Below are 18,548 nucleotides of genomic sequence, written 5' to 3'. Positions count from 1 at the left end.
CATGGTGTCATTTCAGCGTGCCCTTTTGTAATGAAGAGAGCATTGGCACATTTATTAGAATGGCTCGGCGCTGCATGGTACCAAAAGGTGGGAGGGCTGCAGTGAGTATCCTCCATATTTAATATCCATCACATTGTCTAACATTAGAATGGCTATAGGATGGATAACTGAACCGCAACTTAAATGGGCACGGTCATTAAACATGAATTTTAATATTTAGTTTTTGATTCCTTAGGCCAAATAACTTTTGTAATTGGCTTCCATTAAAAAAGAAAAAAAATATTTTAGTTTTTCTGCTGTATACTTCTGCCCACCAGGGGTCTCCCTTCTTGGCCAGAACACATTCAGTCTTGTTAAAATCTCAGATTTTGGTCTCCTGCTTGTATTGGCAGGAGACCAAACTCAGGAAGTGTTTCTCTGCACTGAGCTTGATTGACAGCTGCAAAGAGCCTCACTGAAACCATACACAGACTGAAAGGTTCTGCACAGAGCTTGATGTCTTCTATTCATCACAGCACTGCAATGATGTGAGGGCAGAAGTGGTCCCCCAGCAGGCTTCAGTGACATCATACCTGCTGGGAAACGCCCACTTTCTCCTGCTGGGAGATTTCACTTTGTGAGAATAAAGGTAAGATACACAGCTTTTTAAAGCACTGACATTTTTACTAAGGGCTGGAGGGGTATTATTAGTAGTTAGGGAACATAGCCTGAGTTAGTTTAGAATAGTTTATTTGGGGACAGGTACTTTTTAATATACTGAAAGTGTCCACTAAGCTGACCTTTGACTGAGGTAGGTCAATACTGCACATAATGACTGTCTGAGCTATTTTCTGTGTGCCAAGACAGGGACCAGGTAATGGTGACCCTGGCACCATGAGAACCGCAACAGTAAAGACTTGAGATGGGTGTACAAACATACCTACACGTGCACACACACCACCCGGGCTCCTTAAAAAAAAAAAATAATTTGTATAGGTCCAGGACTGTGGACATCCAGCTGTTTTAATACTACAACTCCTAGCATGCTGGGAATTGTAGTTTTGTAACAGCTCAAGGTTCACAGTTTGGAGACCACTGCTAACAGGTCCCTTCAAAGGGGTACTCCACTGGAAAACTTTTTTTTATTAAATCAACTGGTGCCAGAAAGTTGAACAGATTTGGAAATTACTTCTTCCAGTACTTATCAGCTGCTAAATGCTCCACAGGAAGTTCTTTTTGTTTTGAATTTCCTTTCTGTCTGACCACAGTGCTCTCTGCTGACACCGCTGTCCATTTTAGGAACTGTCCAGAGTAGGAGCTAATCCCCTAGCAAACCTGTCCTGCTCTGGACAGTTCCTGACATGGACAGAGGTGTCACCAGAGAGCACTGTTGTCAGACAGAAAAAGAACAACTCAACTTCAGCAGCTGATAAGTACTGGAAGGATACATTTTTTTTTTTTTTTTTTTTTTTTTTAGAAGTAATTTACAAATCTGTTTAACTTTCTGAAGCCAGTTGATATGAAAAAAAAAATTGTTTTCCCACCAGAGTACTCCTCTTAAAGATAAGGAACGCTACCATTCTTATACCTTGTACATGATGCCACATGAATTCTCCACCTGGTTATGGCGCTATCCTTATATATCCCTCATCTATATAATAGGTTGTCAAACATAAACCCTAATTCACCTTCTGTGTAATCCTCTTTGACCCTCACTAAGACTAGAAGTGCCCAGTAACTGGATCCCTTCCGATTGTCCTCTTGCCAAGTTGAGCAGTAATCCGGCCTGGCATTTGGGTTACAAGATCATAATCTGTTGCTGGTTTAATTGCTGGCAAAGACGTTATGGAAGTGCATGGAGTGTGACATTGGTCACTGGAAGAGCCGCACAGAAAGGGATTATTGTGGTTATGTAAAGGCTGGCGGGCATAGGTCATAGGTCTAGGGTCCAGGTATGGCGTGAATGCGGGTCGCTCCTTAGGTCGTGTTGCACTCACCTGACAGATTGGCATCTGGGATGTCTTTGTTTTTTTCTGGTGACTCGGTACTAATGTACAATGTCAGACGAGGACGCACAGACCTGTAGAGGAGAATACAGGGTTAACCTCTCATGTCAATTTATATACAGCTTTTTATATTTTAGATCACTGTTTTCTAGCCAGTGTGCCTCCAGCTGTTGCAAAAATACAACTCCCAGCATGCCCGGACAGCCTTTGATTTTTGAGTGTAGATGAGTGCAGAGCAGGAGATAGAGTGCAGCTATAATTTATAGGGGTTATCAAGGATTTGATAATCGGTAACCTTTCCATGGAGGCTCCCGGCACCCCCACAGATCAGCCTCTTCACCGTCTCTACAAGTAGTATGGCAATTGCAAGTATGAACAGATCTGTAGCAGAGGCCTCTATATTCAGTTGCTCGAGGTGCATAATATTGATGGCCTGTCCTGAGAAGAGCTTTTGATAAACCCTTTCAAAGGGGAATTTGCCAGCTCGATATCATGCTCTGGCTCAAGTGTCAAAGATGCTTTGTGAGCTGCTGGAGGCATGCTTCCTCACCCCTCCTGGCCTTGACTGCTGGGCTCCCAGTACATCATTCAGGCAAGGCAAAGAGGGGTAGGGGAGGGAGGAGGCATGCATGCTACAGCTCAGCACTGCGACTTGGACATTTTAGCTCTGAGCATTATATAAAGATGAGATTCCCTTTAAATGGGTACTACGGTGAATTTTTTTTTTATTATTATTTAAATCAACTGGTGCCAGAAAGTTAAACAGATTTGTAAATGACTTCTATTAAAAAAATCTTAATCCTTCCTGTACTTATTAGCTGCTGAATACTACAGAGGAAATTATTTTCCGTTTGAAACACAGAGCTCTCTGCTGACATCATGAGCACAGGGCTCTCTGCTGACATCTCTGTCCATTTTAGGAACTGTCCAGAACAGCATATGTTTGCTATGGGGATTTCCTTTTACTCTGGACAGTTCCTAAAATGGACAGAGATGTCAGCAGAGAGCACTGTGCTCATGATGTCAGCAGAGAGCTCTGTGTTTCAAACGGAAAATAATTTCCACTGTAGTATTCAGCAGCTAATAAGTACAGGAAGAATTAAGATTTTTTTAATAGAAGCAATTTACAAATCTGTTTAACTTTCTGGCACCAGTTAAAAAAAAAAAAAAAAAAAAAATGTCACCAGCTTACCCCTTTAACATCCCCACATACCACTCAGTGTGAATCTATTGAAATGGCGATGTTACCTCTTGGGCCCTGTTTGTGCCTTACTTGGCCCATAAAACTAGCTCTTCGTAAACTCGGGGTATATATACTTTATGATGGCGGTCCACCGTTTGGAGACCAATAGTATAAATAATCTGAACCTTACCTTCCATGTGTCATAAAACTGCAATTTTGCAACAGCTGGAGGTCGGTACTTTGGAGACCACTAATACACATCTGATTTTCACCTTCCATCATTGGCTTTTGAAAATATCCCTTGTTCCAGGACATTGTTCCCCAAGCAGGGTGCCTCCAGCTGCTGCAAAACTACAACTCCCAGCATGGCCGGACAGCCGAAGGCTGTCCGGGCATGCTGGGAGTTGTAGTTTTGCAGCAGCTGGAGGCACCCTGCTTGAGAAACACTGTTCTAAGGATATCTGTGCCAATGCTAAGAGTACTCACCGTGCTGTGAGAGCATGAGACAGTCGAATCCCATCCGCCACGCCACAGATTTGAGTAAGATCCCTGCGGGTCAACTTTAGGAGGTCTGTCCCTGGTGGAGGGAACAATTCTGCAGTTGGTTATTGGGTTCTTGTGTGCAAGTACTAGATGCAGAGTTATCGGTATTATCAGGAGATCTATGCAGGGAATTTATTATTTGCATACTTATTTACATTTTTTTTCATTTTTTTTTTCAATGCACTTTTTTTGACATGTGATTTGTACCCACAAACATTTCTACAAATGTTAAATAAAAAAAAAAAAAAAAAAAAAAAAATATATATATATATATATATATATATATATATATATATATATATATATATATGAATGTAGTGAGGTTAAGCCACATTTATTATATGCAACTTAAAAAAAATATATATTTTTCTCATTTTTCAAATCATATCAAATGGTGCCAGAATGTTATATAGATTTGTAAATCACTTCTATTTGAATACTTAAAGGGGTACTCCGGTGAAAACATTTTTTCTTTTAAATCAACTGGTGCCAGAAAGTTAAACAGATTTGTAAATTACTTCTATTAAAAAATCTTAATCCTTCCTGTACTTATTAGCTGCTGAATACTACAGAGGAAATTCTTTTCTTTTTGGAATTCTATCTGATGACATCACGAGCATAGTGCTCTTTGCTGATGTAATTATAATAGTAACTCTTTATTTATTGTTTTCCTTAGTGGGATTTGAACCCAAGTCCCCTGCACTGCAAGGCAGCTGTGCTAACCACTGAGCCACCATCCTGCCCTTAGCATACATCTGCTATGCACGGTTGCTAAAATGGACAGAGATGTCAGCAGAGAGCACTGTGTCATCAGTGTTCCAAAAAGAAAGGAATTTCCTCTGTAGCATTCAGCAGCTAATAAGTACTGGAAGGATTAAGATTTTTTTTTAATAGAAGTAATTTACAAATATGTTTAACTTTCTGGCACCAGTTGATTTAAAAGAAAAAAGGTTTTCACCGGAGTACCCCTTTAACTGCTGTATGCCCTGAAGGAAGTTGTGTAGTCTCTCAACATGGTGCTCTCTGCTGCCACCTCTGGACTTTTTTGTTGTTGTTGAAATTTAGGGACTAGCTGACTACAATCAGGGCTAATTAAATTGATAGAGCTTGTGCTTGTCCAAACATGGATACATCAGCATCCCTTTTTGGCATATTGGCTAGATATATAAGCAATTAATGAAAACGAGCCCAAAATGTTTATAAAAAAAAAAAAAAAAACCCCTAAATGAATCTCTGCACCAAAATCCATATAGCAGATGCCGTGCCAATACTGTGCAGCATTGGGCCATGTTCAGATGACTGAATTTCCATGTGGAATTCTGCCGGACATTCCGCTGAAATTTGCTGCCCATAGACTTTAATGGGAATCCTCTGTCCCGTTCACACAGCAGAAGTTCCACGGCGGCAATTTCCCATTCTGCATCACCAGAGCAGGATCTGCCTATAGGCAAAATAGGCAGCTGCCTAGAGCGCCCTCTCGATTGGGGGGTGCAGCTCTGCCTGCTGCAAGAAGATTAGTTACCAGCCAACATCTGAAGCACCCACCCAGACAGAACCACCGTTGCGTGAGGAGGAGGTTTGTTACAGTGTGTCACCCCAGTAGTAAGGTGATTACATGAGGAGGAGGTTTGTTGCAGTGTCACCCCAGTAGTAAGGAGATTACATGAGGAGGGGGTTTGTTACAGTGTGTCACCCCAGTAGTAAGGAGATTACATGAGGAGGGGGTTTGTTACAGTGTGTCACCCCAGTAGTAAGGAGATCACATGAGGAGGAGGTATGTTACAGTGTGTCACCCCAGTAGTAAGGAGATTACATCAGGAGGAGGTTTGTTACAGTGTGTCACTCCAGTAGTAAGGAGATTACATGAGGAGGAGGTTTGTTACATTCATGTCACCCCAGTAGTAAGGAGATCACATGAGGAGGAGGTATGTTACAGTGTGTCACCCCAGTAGTAAGGAGATTACATGAGGAGGAGGTATGTTACAGTGTGTCACCCCAGTAGTAAGGAGATTACATGAGGAGGGGGTTTGTTACAGTGTGTCACCCCAGTAGTAAGGAGATTACATGAGGAGGAGGTATGTTACAGTGTGTCACCCCAGTAGTAAGGAGATTACATGAGGAGGAGGTTTGTTACAGTGTGTCACCCCAGTAGTAAGGAGATTACATGAGGAGGAGGTTTGTTACAGTGTGTCACCCCAGTAGTAAGGAGATTACATGAGGAGGAGGTATGTTACAGTGTGTCACCCCAGTAGTAAGGAGATTACATGAGGAGGAGGCTTGTTACAGTGTGTCACCCCAGTAGTAAGGAGATTACATGAGGAGGAGGCTTGTTACAGTGTGTCACCCCAGTAGTAAGGAGATTACATGAGGAGGAGGTTTGTTACAGTGTGTCACCCTAGTAATAAGGAGATTACATGAGGAGGAGGTATGTTACAGTGTGTCACCCCAGTAGTAAGGAGATTACATGAGGAGGAGGCTTGTTACAGTGTGTCACACCAGTAGTAAGGAGATTACATGAGGAGGAGGTTTGTTACATTCGTGTCACCCCAGTAGTAAGGAGATTACATGAGGAGGAGGTTTGTTACAGTGTGTCACCCCAGTAGTAAGGAGATTACATGAGGAGGAGGCTTGTTACAGTGTGTCACCCCAGTAGTAAGGAGATTACATGAGGAGGAGGTTTGTTACATTCATGTCACCCCAGTAGTAAGGAGATTACATGAGGAGGAGGTTTGTTACATTCATGTCACCCCAGTAGTAAGGTGGGGTGTGTCAAAAGGCGGAGCCAATGGGTGGCAAATATAGCTTTAGCCTAGGGTGGCAATAATCCTTGCACCAGTCCCGTGTTTTCAATTGGATTCCGCCATGGAATTATGCAAATTGAAAGTCAGCAGGGCTTTAAATTCCAGAAGAATTCTGCTGAAATTCTAGCGCAATTCCGTTCAACAACCTTTGCGGACCGAAAATTGTGCGGAAATTCCACCGTCTGAACATGGCCTTACAGAGATGGTCTACCCTAGAGTATGTAAAGAGCGGCGGGGACACTTTTCCTCTGTGCACACACACGAGGGCACGTGGTCTCTTCCTGTGGAATTGAGGTTGTAACCCTATCACTGCGCCGCCTGCTCTACAACCATGTACTGCCATAGAGTAAATCCAATTTAGCAATGATGAAATGATGTTTCTTTACCCATCTGCACTAGATCTATTGAAAAAAATGGTGTGCTAAAGGGATCCTGACTTAAAGGGGTACTCCACTGGAAAACGTTTTCTTTTAAATCAACTGGTGCCAGGATAGGTTTTCTATGGGGATTTGCTTCAGCTCTGGACAGTTCCTGACATGGACAGAGGTGTCAGCAGAGAGCACTGTGGTCAGACAGAAAGGAAATTCAATAAGAAAAGAACTTCCTCTGGAGTATACAGCAGCTGATAAGTCCTGGAAGGATTGGGACTTTTTTAATAGAAGTAATTTACAAATCTGTTTAACTTTCCGGCACCAGTTGATTTAAAAGAAAATATTTTCCAGTGGAGTACCCCTTTAATGTATGTGACTGTACATACAGTATGCAATTCCCTTATTTACTAATCTATAAGAAGAGACAATTCTCAGCCTTCTTACCTGTGAAATTGGAAAATATTCGGCAGTAATTAGAGAATCGATTTCGCAGCAGCCATTGCTGAGTTTCACTGATGGAGGCGGAAGGACTGAGACCCTGCGGGAACCGGAAGATTGCCCATAAGAAACACTATTGGTGATGATAAAGAAAAGTAAAAAAAAAACCATCTTAGGAGAGGGTCCCTCCTGCTGTTGCAAAACTACAACTCCCAGAATGCCCTGACAGCCTTTGGCTGTCAGGGCATGCTGGGAGTTGTAGTTTTGCAACAGCTGGAGAGCCATAGGTTGGGGTACACTGCCTTATAACAGAGGTTAATGGCTTTGTATGTCCACCCACGTTAAAGGGGTACTCAGCCGGAAAATATATATATATATATATATATATATATATATATATATATATATTTTTTTTTTTTTTTTAAATCAATTAATGCCAGAAAGTTAAACAGATTTGTAAATTACTTCTATTTAAAAATGTTATTCCCTCCAGTACTTATCAGCTGCTGTATTCTCTACAGGAAGTTCTTTTCTTTTTGAATTTCTTTTCAGCCTAACCACAGTGCTCTCTGCTGCCACCTCTGTCCGTGTCAGGAACTGTCCAGAGCAGGATAGGTTTGCTATGGGGGATTTGCTCCTGCTCTGGACAGAGGTGTCAGCAGAGAGCACTGTGGTCCGACAGAAAATAAATTCAAAAAGAAGAGAACTTCCTGTGGAGCATACAGCAGCTGATAAGTACTGGAAGGATTAAGGATTTTTTTTAAATAAACAGATTTGTAAATTACGTCTAACTTTCTGGCACTAGGTGATAAAAAAAAAAAAAAAATTCCAGCGTAGTATTCCTTTAAAATACTGGGTCACTGTAAGGCCATGTTCACATGGCAGAATTTCCACTCTGAAATTCTGCAGGAATATTCCACTCGGAAATTCCGCTGCAGCAGAGTCCCATTGATTTCAAAATGGGATTCTGCTGCACTGTGCACGTGGTGGAGTTTCTATCGCGGAAATAGATAGGTCTATTCTTTTTTTGTGGATTTCCGAGCACCTTTCCGGAACATTCAAATGTGTGAAATGTGTTTTCCGGGCATATTTTTGCGGACGTGTGAACATGGCCTAAAGTCGACATTTTTTTTTCTTCTGGAATAAGTGTAGAAAACCTAAATATAATTAATTATATACATTTAAAAGGGTTGTGTAAGATTAGAAAAAAATGTTTTTTTGTAAGAAACAGCGCCACCTTTGCCTATAGGCTGTTTTTGGAATTGCAGCTCAGCCCCTTCTACCTATATTGGGCTGAGCTGCAATACCAGACACAGCCTGCAGGAAAGAGTGGCACTGTTTCTTGGTGGGAGGACTTGTTTTTTCTTGGTGATCTCATACAACAATTCTGACACTCCCCACTATCTCACCTCTCTTGTACACTCTGTAGAGCTGTCTGAGGCACACACGGGGGATGCGCAGATCCTTTTGGAGAGAACATAGGAATTAACACGCAATTCTCATATAGGGAAAATAGGAATAAATAGCTGTAAGGACAAAAGACTCAAGTAAAGTGTCAAGTCAGAAACAAAGGAGAAAGATTTTGCATCATCAAGGTAGCCCTGTATTTACCTGTCAGGGGTGGGCACCTTAAAGTTACGTGGTGAGCAGAGGCCAGGGGTGCTGGAGGGGCTTCTGGGAGTTTCAATCTCTGGCCAAGGTATACACTGCGAAAATAAAGTTCATGTCATAGGATTAGGTCAGGACAATAGGGTCAGGATTCCCTTTAGAGTCATTGGTATGGTCCATGACAGCTTCTTCCCGCTCCGCCCCCATTGATTGATCGATCACTTAATGTTGGGGCATAGGGTGAGATCTGTCAATCAAGCCTGGTGGGGAGGAGTAGAGCTGGAGGGGATCTCCCTGAGGACTCGTGGTTCCCTTTAGGGTAGGGTCACATGTGCCAAATTTTGCTGCTGCGTATTTTCCTGCCCATTGAAGTCTATGGGTAGCGAAATCGGCTGCGTATTTTGCTACCTATTGACATCAATGGGTAGAAAAATATGCAGCAAAATTAGTCACGTGTGACCATGGGTCAAGTCCTGGGGGAAAAAAGTATGGGAACTCACTCAAGATTTCCACTCAGGGGCTGGTCCTGCAGGACTCCTGCTAATGGAAACAGTGTTCCTGCTGTGGAAAAAGTGCAGGAACTCCGTTCCCATACGTTCCTGCAGGACTTGAGCCTTGCGTGTGACCCTACCTCTGAACCAATATAAGAAAAAATTCTTAATCTTAACCTACTCACTAAGCCAAAAATCTGCACCAAACATACTGGGTCTACTCTTAGTTCTGTTTTATGCCAATCAATAGAAGACACTGTTGACTTATGATGCCTCATATGGAAATCCTATGGGGGGCCTACCCCCCTCATGTAGGACCCCACTGGATAAGCCGGATGGGAATCTGCTGTCCACAAGTGGGTCCCAATCTGGAGCCCTTTGGCTGTGCTTGTATTACGTGATTGGCATTGATCTGAATGGCCACATTCTCCCAGTAGCGTCACACTGTAAGGTTATTGATTTTATGAAAAAAACTTTTTTTAAAAAGTGTTACCTCAAAATAAAGTGACTATACTCCATAGTACAGTATGTATACCTCAGTCAGAATGGTGGTTTCACAAGGCGGCTGGTACTTCTCACGTTCTAGTGCTGAGCGTTTCTCCACCTTCTCCCGATCTGTTTTCTGCTTCCGGTCTGCTCCTTTGGGCTGAGAAAAGATGCAAGACAGCTATAGGAAATCTGCATAAGGGAAAACCACTACTCCCAGCATGCCCTGACAGTCTGTGCCTGGGAGGTGAAGTTTTAAAGGAGTATTCCAGGATTTTGTTTTTTTAATTTGGCCATGCTACAGAGGCTGTAAAGTTAGTGTAGTTCATAATATAGTGTCTGTACCTGTGTGTGACGGTTTTCTCACAATTCTTATGTGATTTTCACCCCAATATTTATTTTTAACAGCATACAAAATGACTGTTGTCTCAGATTTTTCCCAGGTTGCAATGCAGCCGAGACCTGACATCACTAGTCAGCTGATGACAGGGAGCCTATCTGCTTCAATGGGTGGAGTGATCGCTTGGTGGGAGAGAGATTAATCTGCAAGTAATACAACAGCTGTAGGCACCCTGATTGAAAACCATGTCTTTTGAATGGATGCAGCTCATTTATGTTTCAATGGGTGGGGTGGCTGATGTGTGGGAGGGAGGAAAATGGAATTGTGGGATTTGTAGTAAAAAGAAAAGTCAAACAGGAAATACCAGTTCACAAAAAGCTAGCCACAGTGTTATGGTAATCTCACAACATAGCCATTTAGCCACAAGACAAGCGCAGATCCTTCCTAAGCATGTCCATTACTGTCTGCCAGGTACCTACTAAAATCATCTTATGGTGGAGAACCCCTTTAAATAAGCTGGAGAGCCTTAGTTTGAAGGCCCAGTCTGGGTACCTTGAACACTTTGACTTGACAGCTACAGGAGTACAGATGCTCCGTAAAGTCACCCTGGGAGTCGGCCTTGTACGTGTCCACCTGTATTCGGAAGGGGGCCCCCTTCTCTCCCCCGTTCTTTCTTTGTGTGAATTCTGTGCTGATACAGTTAACCTAAAGAGAAGGAGAATCATGTTACCCTCTCCCGCCATCACCCCTGCAGTAGACATTGTCCGTGTAAAAGACCCCAATCTCCTTCCTTCTTACCTGTATAAAAACAGATGTTCTTTTACTGGAATCCCATAGGAATTCAATGATGTTCAAGGTGCTTGGATTTACCAGAGGGTCAATCACTCCCACTGACAAAGGCACATCTGGAGAGAAGAATGTAAGACGTGAAGCAGCAGTCATCCACATGAAACATGCAGTCAAAAATGGTCTTCATATACTAGAAGTAGAAAAACAAGCACTCCATAGGGTAATATTGTTGAGCCTCAGTGTGAGGTTAAAAAAAAATAATAAAAAAAATGGACTGCTCACCCTGGGTGGTTGTGTAGCTTCATACACAACAATGATGATAGAATACAAATGGTAGGTCGTCTGCTGCACTTTGGTCACTGGTACATGCAATATACAGGGATGGCTTCGAGGAGGGACCCGACTCAAATGGCGCTTACCGACCACGGCCGTTTGAGCCGGGTCCTCCCTCGAAGCCATACCTGTCTATTTCCTATAGTGATATGATGAAGGGGGAGATTCCCCCGAAACGCGTAATCCTTCTATTTTATTGTTTTTTTATGTTCCTAAATAAACTGTCCAGTGTTTTGTACTACCTACATCTCTGGCTACAGTTTACCATCATTGGAACCGGCAGCGCCATCAAAGGGTTATTTTGCTACTCCATTAATGGTCTTCTCCCAGGAAAAGGTTCTACCTCTCCTGCAACCTGAGGCTCAGCAGCGGTTCCTGCCTTCTTCTCTAACCCCCCATTGGTTTTGACTTGCCATAAGGTGAGCAGCCACTACCTAGGGGTCCTAAAGGCCCCGCTACGTCTCCATCTCTCACTTGTATTATCTCAACGGCATCGCACGAGGCGCCCCCCTCTGGTCTCCCTGTTTTTTTCTCCCTTCCTCACAGATATTTCCTATACTAGAACAGTTGCAGGAATATATGACTGACCTTCACTTTTTCTGTGGGTATCCTCTCCGAGACAACCCCTGCCTTCTTTTATATCGAAGAACCTTGATGATCCCAGCTACCCTAGGTTTTCTAACAACTATGGTCCAAATCGGTTTAGTGCAACCGCACCTTACAAGATTTACCACCTCCATAGACCTTTTTGGGACCCAATGGGATTACTCGGTAGCTGAATATTATGGTTGCAATATGGACGCATTACAGCCATCCCCCTCCTGCGATCATATGGTCTCAGAAAAGCCTGAAAAGAATGAATGGTCATATGAAGCCCATTGTACCTAAGTCCAGTATTCTGTCCCCTGGGTGACTGAGCTGCCAGCTCTCCAGTTGCTGTCTTTCACTATATTGCAGGCGCCGGTCATGGAAAGCAACGCGAACGATACTCTGCGGAGGAGATAAGATGTTAGGTGACATAATGGCTGGTTACGCATTCCTTTATGGTGACCAATGCCATAAAGATGTAATGTTACCTAAACCTATTACATCCTATTATGGTCCACATCTCATTTTTTTATTTTATCAAAACCTGTGTAAAAGGAAAAGTTGGCCAGTTGTCCGTAGCAACCAATCAGATCGCTTCTTTCATTTAAAAAAAAAAAAGGCCTTAGAAAAATTAAAAGAAGCAATCTGATTGGTTGCTACGAGCAACTGGGGAAGTTTTCCTCTGTACAAGTTTTGATAAATCTTCCCTAATGTACACTCCCCCAAATTAGCAATTATTTTTTTCATTCAATGTCAATAATTTTTTTCTGAATTACTGTATATTTTATGAAAAGCTAAAGGGTGTCATTACCAAGTACAATTGGTACTGCATATGAAAAAAAAAAAAAAAAAGCCCACTTGCCTTGTAGATGAAAAAGAAAAAAAAATAGTTAAAGGGGTATTCTGGCTTTATACATCTTATCCCCTATCCAAAGGATAGGGGATAACATGTATGATCACAAGGGTCCCGCTGCTGGCTCCAGAAAGTTAAACAGATTTGTAAATTACTTCTATTAAAAAATCTTAATCCTTTCAGTACTTATGAGCTTCTGAAGTTGAGTTGTTCTTTTCTGTCTAAGTGCTCTCTGATGATGTGTCTCGGGAAACGCCCAGTTTAGAAGCAAATTCCCATAGCAAACCTCTTCTAAACTGGGTGTTTCCCGAGACACGTGTCATCAGAGAGCACTTAGACAGAAAAGAACATATATGTGTGTGTGTGTATATATGTATGTATATATGTGTGTATATATATATATATATATATATACACATATATATACACACACACACAGTGACCCCCCGACCTACGATGGCCCCGACATATGATCAAATCGACATACAATGCTTTTTTATGTCGGGGCCATCGCATTAAGTGCTATCTGGCAGCGCAAAATGCTTAAGCTGCTGCCGGATAGCAACTTAATGTTCCCCATGTGGTGCGGTAAGTATTACTTACCCCTCCACGATGCTCCGGGGTGCCCTCCGGGTCCAGCGCCGGTCTTCCGGTGTCTTCTCGGCCCTCTCCGATGACGTCAATACGCTGCTGTGCACGTCATCCAATAGGAATGGCGTACGCAGCGGCGTAATGACATCGCTACGCAGGCCCAGTAAGGCCTTGCGGAAGACAGCAGAGGACCGGAGAAGACAGCGGAGGACCGGAGAAGACAGCGGAGGACCGGAGAAGACAGCGGAGGACCGGAGAAGACAGCGGAGGACCGGAGAAGACAGCGGAGGACCGGAGAAGACAGCGGAGGACCGGAGATGACCAGGAGAGCCCAGCGGAGGCCCGGGATCACCATCGGGAGCGACGGGGACAGGTGAGTACAGCTTCCTATACTTTACATTGCACGAATCCCTCAACATACGATGGATTCGACAAACGATGGGTCGTTTGGAACGAATTACCATCGTATGTTGAGGGACCACTGTATGTGTATATATATATATATATATATATATATATATATAATATAATGTAAGTAAATAGATACCTCAACTGGCTTCAGAAAGTTAAAGAGATTTGTAAATGACTTCTATTAAAAAATCTTAATCCTTTCAGTACTTATGAGCTGCTGACTGAAGTTGAGTTATTTTCTAAGTGCTCTCTGATGACACCTGTCTCAGGAACTGTTCAGAGTAGAAGCAAATCCCCATAGCAAACCTCTTCTACTCTGTGCAGTTCCCGAGACAAGCAGAGATGTCAGCATAGAGCACGGTTGCCAGGCAGAAAAGAACAACTCAACTTCAGCAGCTGATAATTATTGAAAGGATTAAAAAATTTTAATAGAAGTAATTTACAAATCTGTTTAACTTTCTGGAGCCAGTTGATATGTATATATGAGGAGATTTTTACTATGGGGATTTGCTCCTACTCTGGACAGTTCCTAAAATGGACAGAGGTGTTAGCAGAGAGCACTGTGGTCAGACAATAAGGAAATTAAAAAAGAAAAGAACTTCCTGTGTAGCATACAGCAGCTGATAAGTACTGGAAGGGTTAATATTTTTAAATAGACGCAACTTACAAATCTGTTTAACTTTCTGGCACCAGTTGATTTAGAATTTTTTTCTTCCAGTTGAGTACCCCTTTAAGGAGGTGACTGAAACCCTGCTTGTTAGAATTGTTTTAAGTGATGCCCAGCAGAACTGTGAGTGCAGCTCTGAAGTACTATACATTTGGATCATTACAAGATATTTAATGCATTTATAATGTTCCTGTGCTTTTTATGCACATTTTATATAAACTGTAGAAGATGTTCAGGTTACAGAGCAGGCCACAGCATTAAAGGGGTACTCTGGTGGAATTTTATTTTTTATTTTTATTTTTTTAACTGGTGCCAGAAAGTTGAACAGATTTGTAAATCACCTCTATTAAAAAAAAATCTTAATATTTCCAGTACTTATTAGCTGCTGAATACTACAGAGGACATTCTTTTCTTTTTGGAACACAGTGCTCTCTGCTGACATCTCTGTCCATTTTAGGAACTGACCAGAGCAGCATATGTTTGCTATGGGGATTTTCTACTATTCTGGACAGTTCTTAAAATGGACAGAGATGTCAGCAGAGAGCACCGTGCTCATGATTCATCAGAGAGCTCTGTGTTCCAAAAAGAAAAGAATTTCCTCTGTAGTATTCAGCAGCTAATAAGTACTGGAAGGATTAAGATTTTTTTAGTAGAAGTAATTTACAAATCTGTTTAACTTTCTGGCACCAGTTGATTTAAAAGAGTACCCCTTTTAAGGAACAGATTTACATTGTACATTATTTTACATTCACCAACCTTCAGTAAGCGACGACTTTCAGGTAGGTCGCCGGTTCCCTTCCAGTTGCTTAACATGCGGATCTCGTAGGACTGGCCTACAATAAACAGATACTATTATTATAGTGCAGCATGATCACAATCCGGATTCTGTATACTGCAGATCACTCTGGAATTCTAAACAATCATCCATATAGTAAAAACATAGTAATGTTCTATTCGGTGAATACACAGCACTGGTCATATTGGTATTTATCAGTAGAACAATGGTTAAAGGGGTACTCCGGTGAAAACCTTTTGTCTTTTAAATAAACTGGTGGCAGAAAGTTAAACATATTTGTAAATTACTTCTATTAAAAAAATCTTAATCCTTCCTGTACTTATTAGCTGCTGAATACTACAGAGGAAATTCTTTTCTTTTTGGAATGCTCTCTGATGACATCACGACCACAGTTCTCTCTGCTGACGTTATTATAATAATAATAATAATAACGCTTTATTTATTGTTTTCCTTAGTGGGATTTGAACCCAAGTCCCTAGCACTGCAAGGCAGCAGTGCCAAACACTGAGCCCCCATGCTGCCCTTAGCATACATCTGCTATGCATGGTTGCTAAAATGGACAGAGATGTCAGCAGAGAGCACTGTGCTCGTGATGTCATCAGTGTTCCAAAAAGAAAGGAATTTCCTCTGTAGCATTCAGCAGCTAATAAGTACTGGAAGGATTAAGATTTTTTAATAGAAGTAATTTACAAATATGTTTAACTTTCTGCCACCAGTTGATTTAAAAGAAAAAAGATTTTCACCAGAGTACCCCTTTAAATCTACCTAGTTCCAAAGTGATAACCCCAGCTCCTAGGGTTCTACATAGATGTTGCAAAAATAAGGCCCCCTACTGGTGCTGGTTAACATCACAATACATTTAAAGGTGTACTCCCGTGGAAAATTTTTTTTTTCTTTTTTAATCAACTGGTGCCAGAAAGTTAAAGAGATTTGTAAATCACTTCTATTAAAAAAAATCTTAATCCTTCCAGTACTTTTTAGGGGCTGTATACTAAAGAGAAATGCAAAAAAGAAATGCATTTCCTCTAATGTCATGACCACAGTGCTCTCTGCTGACCTCTGCTGTCCATTTTAGGAACTGTTCAGAGCAGGAGAAAATCCCCATAGCAAACATGTGCTGCTCTGGACAGTTCCTAAAATGGACAGCAGAGGTCAGCAGAGAGCACTGTGGTCATGACATCAGAGGAAATGCATTTCTTTTTTGGATTTCTCTTTAGTATACAGCCCCAAAAAGTACTGGAAGGATTAAGATTTTTTTTTAATAGAAGTAATTTACAAATCTGTTTAACTTTCTGGCACCAGTTGATTTAAAAAAAAAAATAAATAAATAAAAAGTTTTCCACGGGAGTACCCCTATAAAGGGAACCTGTCATCACTTCAAACCAAAAGCCTTTGGGGCGGTCCCTGGTGGCTTCTCGTTGCCCCACCAGCCTTGATGGGTAGATCTCTCCCTAAAACGGAGCCAGGGAAGAGTGATATATCAATCAAGACTGATGGGGGTGGGGAGAAGCCACCGGGGACCGCCCCATTGAATTGTGGGTGGGGCAACATGTAAGTGACGGCAGGTTCCCTTTTATCAAGATTATGACCTTTACTCCATTAACTAATGTGCATGTGTCGCCTCTTCCGCTTTTATTTGCTGTCCTGCTGGTTTTCTGAGTGACTAGAACTGGTTCTCGCAGGACCAAAGCGGCAACCAAAACGCTTTCAAGACCAGACGAGCCATCACTTATGCCATAGAGGTAAATGATGACAATTGTGCCTGTCTCGTTGGTCTAGCGTATGACAATCCCTTACAAGTGCCTAAATCATCTGCTTAGATAATGCAGAACCACAAGTACCATCATGCCTATGAGAGTCAGTGCTTGTTTTTTTTTTTTCTTTCTTTTTTTCTATTTTTATTTATTATTTGCACTTATCTATGCCAGGGTTTCCCCAACCAGGGTGCCTCCAGCTGGGAGTTGTAGCATGTTGGGCATGCTGGGAGTTGTAGTTTTTTCCCCAATATCGCGCCACACCCCTACCCCTTAATTCCCTGGTTGAACTTGATGGACATATGTCTTTTTTCGACCGTACTAACTATGTAACTATGTAACAACAGCTGGAGGCACACTGGTTGGGAAACAATGATTTAGTCCAGTGGTCTCTAACCTGCGGACCTCCAGATGTTGCAAAACTACAACTCTCAGCATTCTCGGACAACCAACGGCTGTCCGGGCATGCTGGGAGTTGTAGTTTTGCAACAGCTGGAGGCACCCTGGTTGGGAAACAATACTCTAGTAAAGTGGTCTCCAACCTGCGGACCTCCAGATGATGCAAAATTTATCTGTCCTTTAATAAAGTTTAGTTTTATATATCTAGGCCTAATTAATGATTCTGATAGTGCAAGTAGATTATATATTTGTCATTTAAGGGCATTTATCATAATTTATATACGAGGGTACATATATTATCCCCTCGTTAGGTGAAATTTGTAAAACTACAACTCCCAGCATGCCCGGACAGCCAATGGCTGTCCGGGCATGTTGGGAGTTGTAGTTTTGCAACAGCTGGAGGCACCCTGGTTGAGAAACAAAGATCTAGTCCAGTGGTCTCCAACCTGCAGACCTCCAGATGTTGCAAAACTACAACTCCAAGCATGCCCGGACAGCCAATGGCTGTCCGGGCATGTTGGGAGTTGTAGTTTTGCAACATCTGGAGTCACACTGGTCGGGAAACAATGATGTAGTCCAGTGGTCTCCAACCTGCTGACCTCCAGATGTTGCAAAACTACAACTCTCAGCATGCCCGGACAACCAACAGCTGTCCGGGCATGCTGGGAGTTGTAGTTTTGCAACAGCTGGAGGCACCCTGGTTTGGGAAACTATGATCTTGTCCAATGGTCTCCAACCTGCGGACCTCCAGATGCTGCAAAACTACAACTCCCAGCATGCCCGGACAGCCAACGGCTATCCGGGCATGCTGGAAGTTGTGGTTTTGCAACAGCTGGAGGCACCCTGCTTGGGAAACAATGATCTAGTCCAGTGGTCTCCAACCTGCGGACCTCCAGATGTTGCAAAACTACAAATCCCAGCATGCCCGGACAGCCAGCGGCTGTCCGGGCATGCCGGGAGTTGTAGTTTTGCAACATCTGGAGGTCCGCAGGTTGGAGACCACTGATCTAGTCTATTATTCGTTACATCACAATCTAGATTCAGACCATGTTCTCAGATTAAGATTAATTAAAACCTGTGTAGAGGTGGTGCAGTTGCCCATGGCAACCAATCAGATCGCT

At 42.4% G+C, this 18,548-nt stretch overlaps 1 protein-coding gene across 10 annotated transcripts in view; it reads right to left on the bottom strand.

Annotated features, from left to right (window-relative positions):
• LOC130296256 (transcription factor CP2-like protein 1) overlaps window positions 1-18,548 on the bottom strand; it is a 247,943-nt gene that overhangs the window by 8,022 nt on the left and 221,373 nt on the right. For 9 of the 10 annotated variants that reach the window (XM_056547638.1, XM_056547637.1, XM_056547644.1 and 6 more), the window contains 10 exons: window positions 15,235-15,311; window positions 12,253-12,358; window positions 11,045-11,151; window positions 10,799-10,951; window positions 9,956-10,066; window positions 8,933-9,027; window positions 8,731-8,785; window positions 7,328-7,454; window positions 3,655-3,745; window positions 1,977-2,059 (listed from right to left, as the gene is read on the bottom strand). In XM_056547638.1, coding sequence (XP_056403613.1) covers window positions 1,977-2,059; window positions 3,655-3,745; window positions 7,328-7,454; window positions 8,731-8,785; window positions 8,933-9,027; window positions 9,956-10,066; window positions 10,799-10,951; window positions 11,045-11,151; window positions 12,253-12,358; window positions 15,235-15,311 — 1,005 coding nt within the window. The remainder of the gene's footprint in view (window positions 1-1,976; window positions 2,060-3,654; window positions 3,746-7,327; window positions 7,455-8,730; window positions 8,786-8,932; window positions 9,028-9,955; window positions 10,067-10,798; window positions 10,952-11,044; window positions 11,152-12,252; window positions 12,359-15,234; window positions 15,312-18,548) is intronic. The other variant, XM_056547645.1, reaches the window with a different exon arrangement.

This window comes from Hyla sarda, chromosome 12 (genome assembly GCF_029499605.1).
Source record: "Hyla sarda isolate aHylSar1 chromosome 12, aHylSar1.hap1, whole genome shotgun sequence".
NCBI lineage: Eukaryota > Metazoa > Chordata > Amphibia > Anura > Hylidae > Hyla > Hyla sarda.
This window is presented reverse-complemented; position numbering and strand designations above follow the sequence as displayed.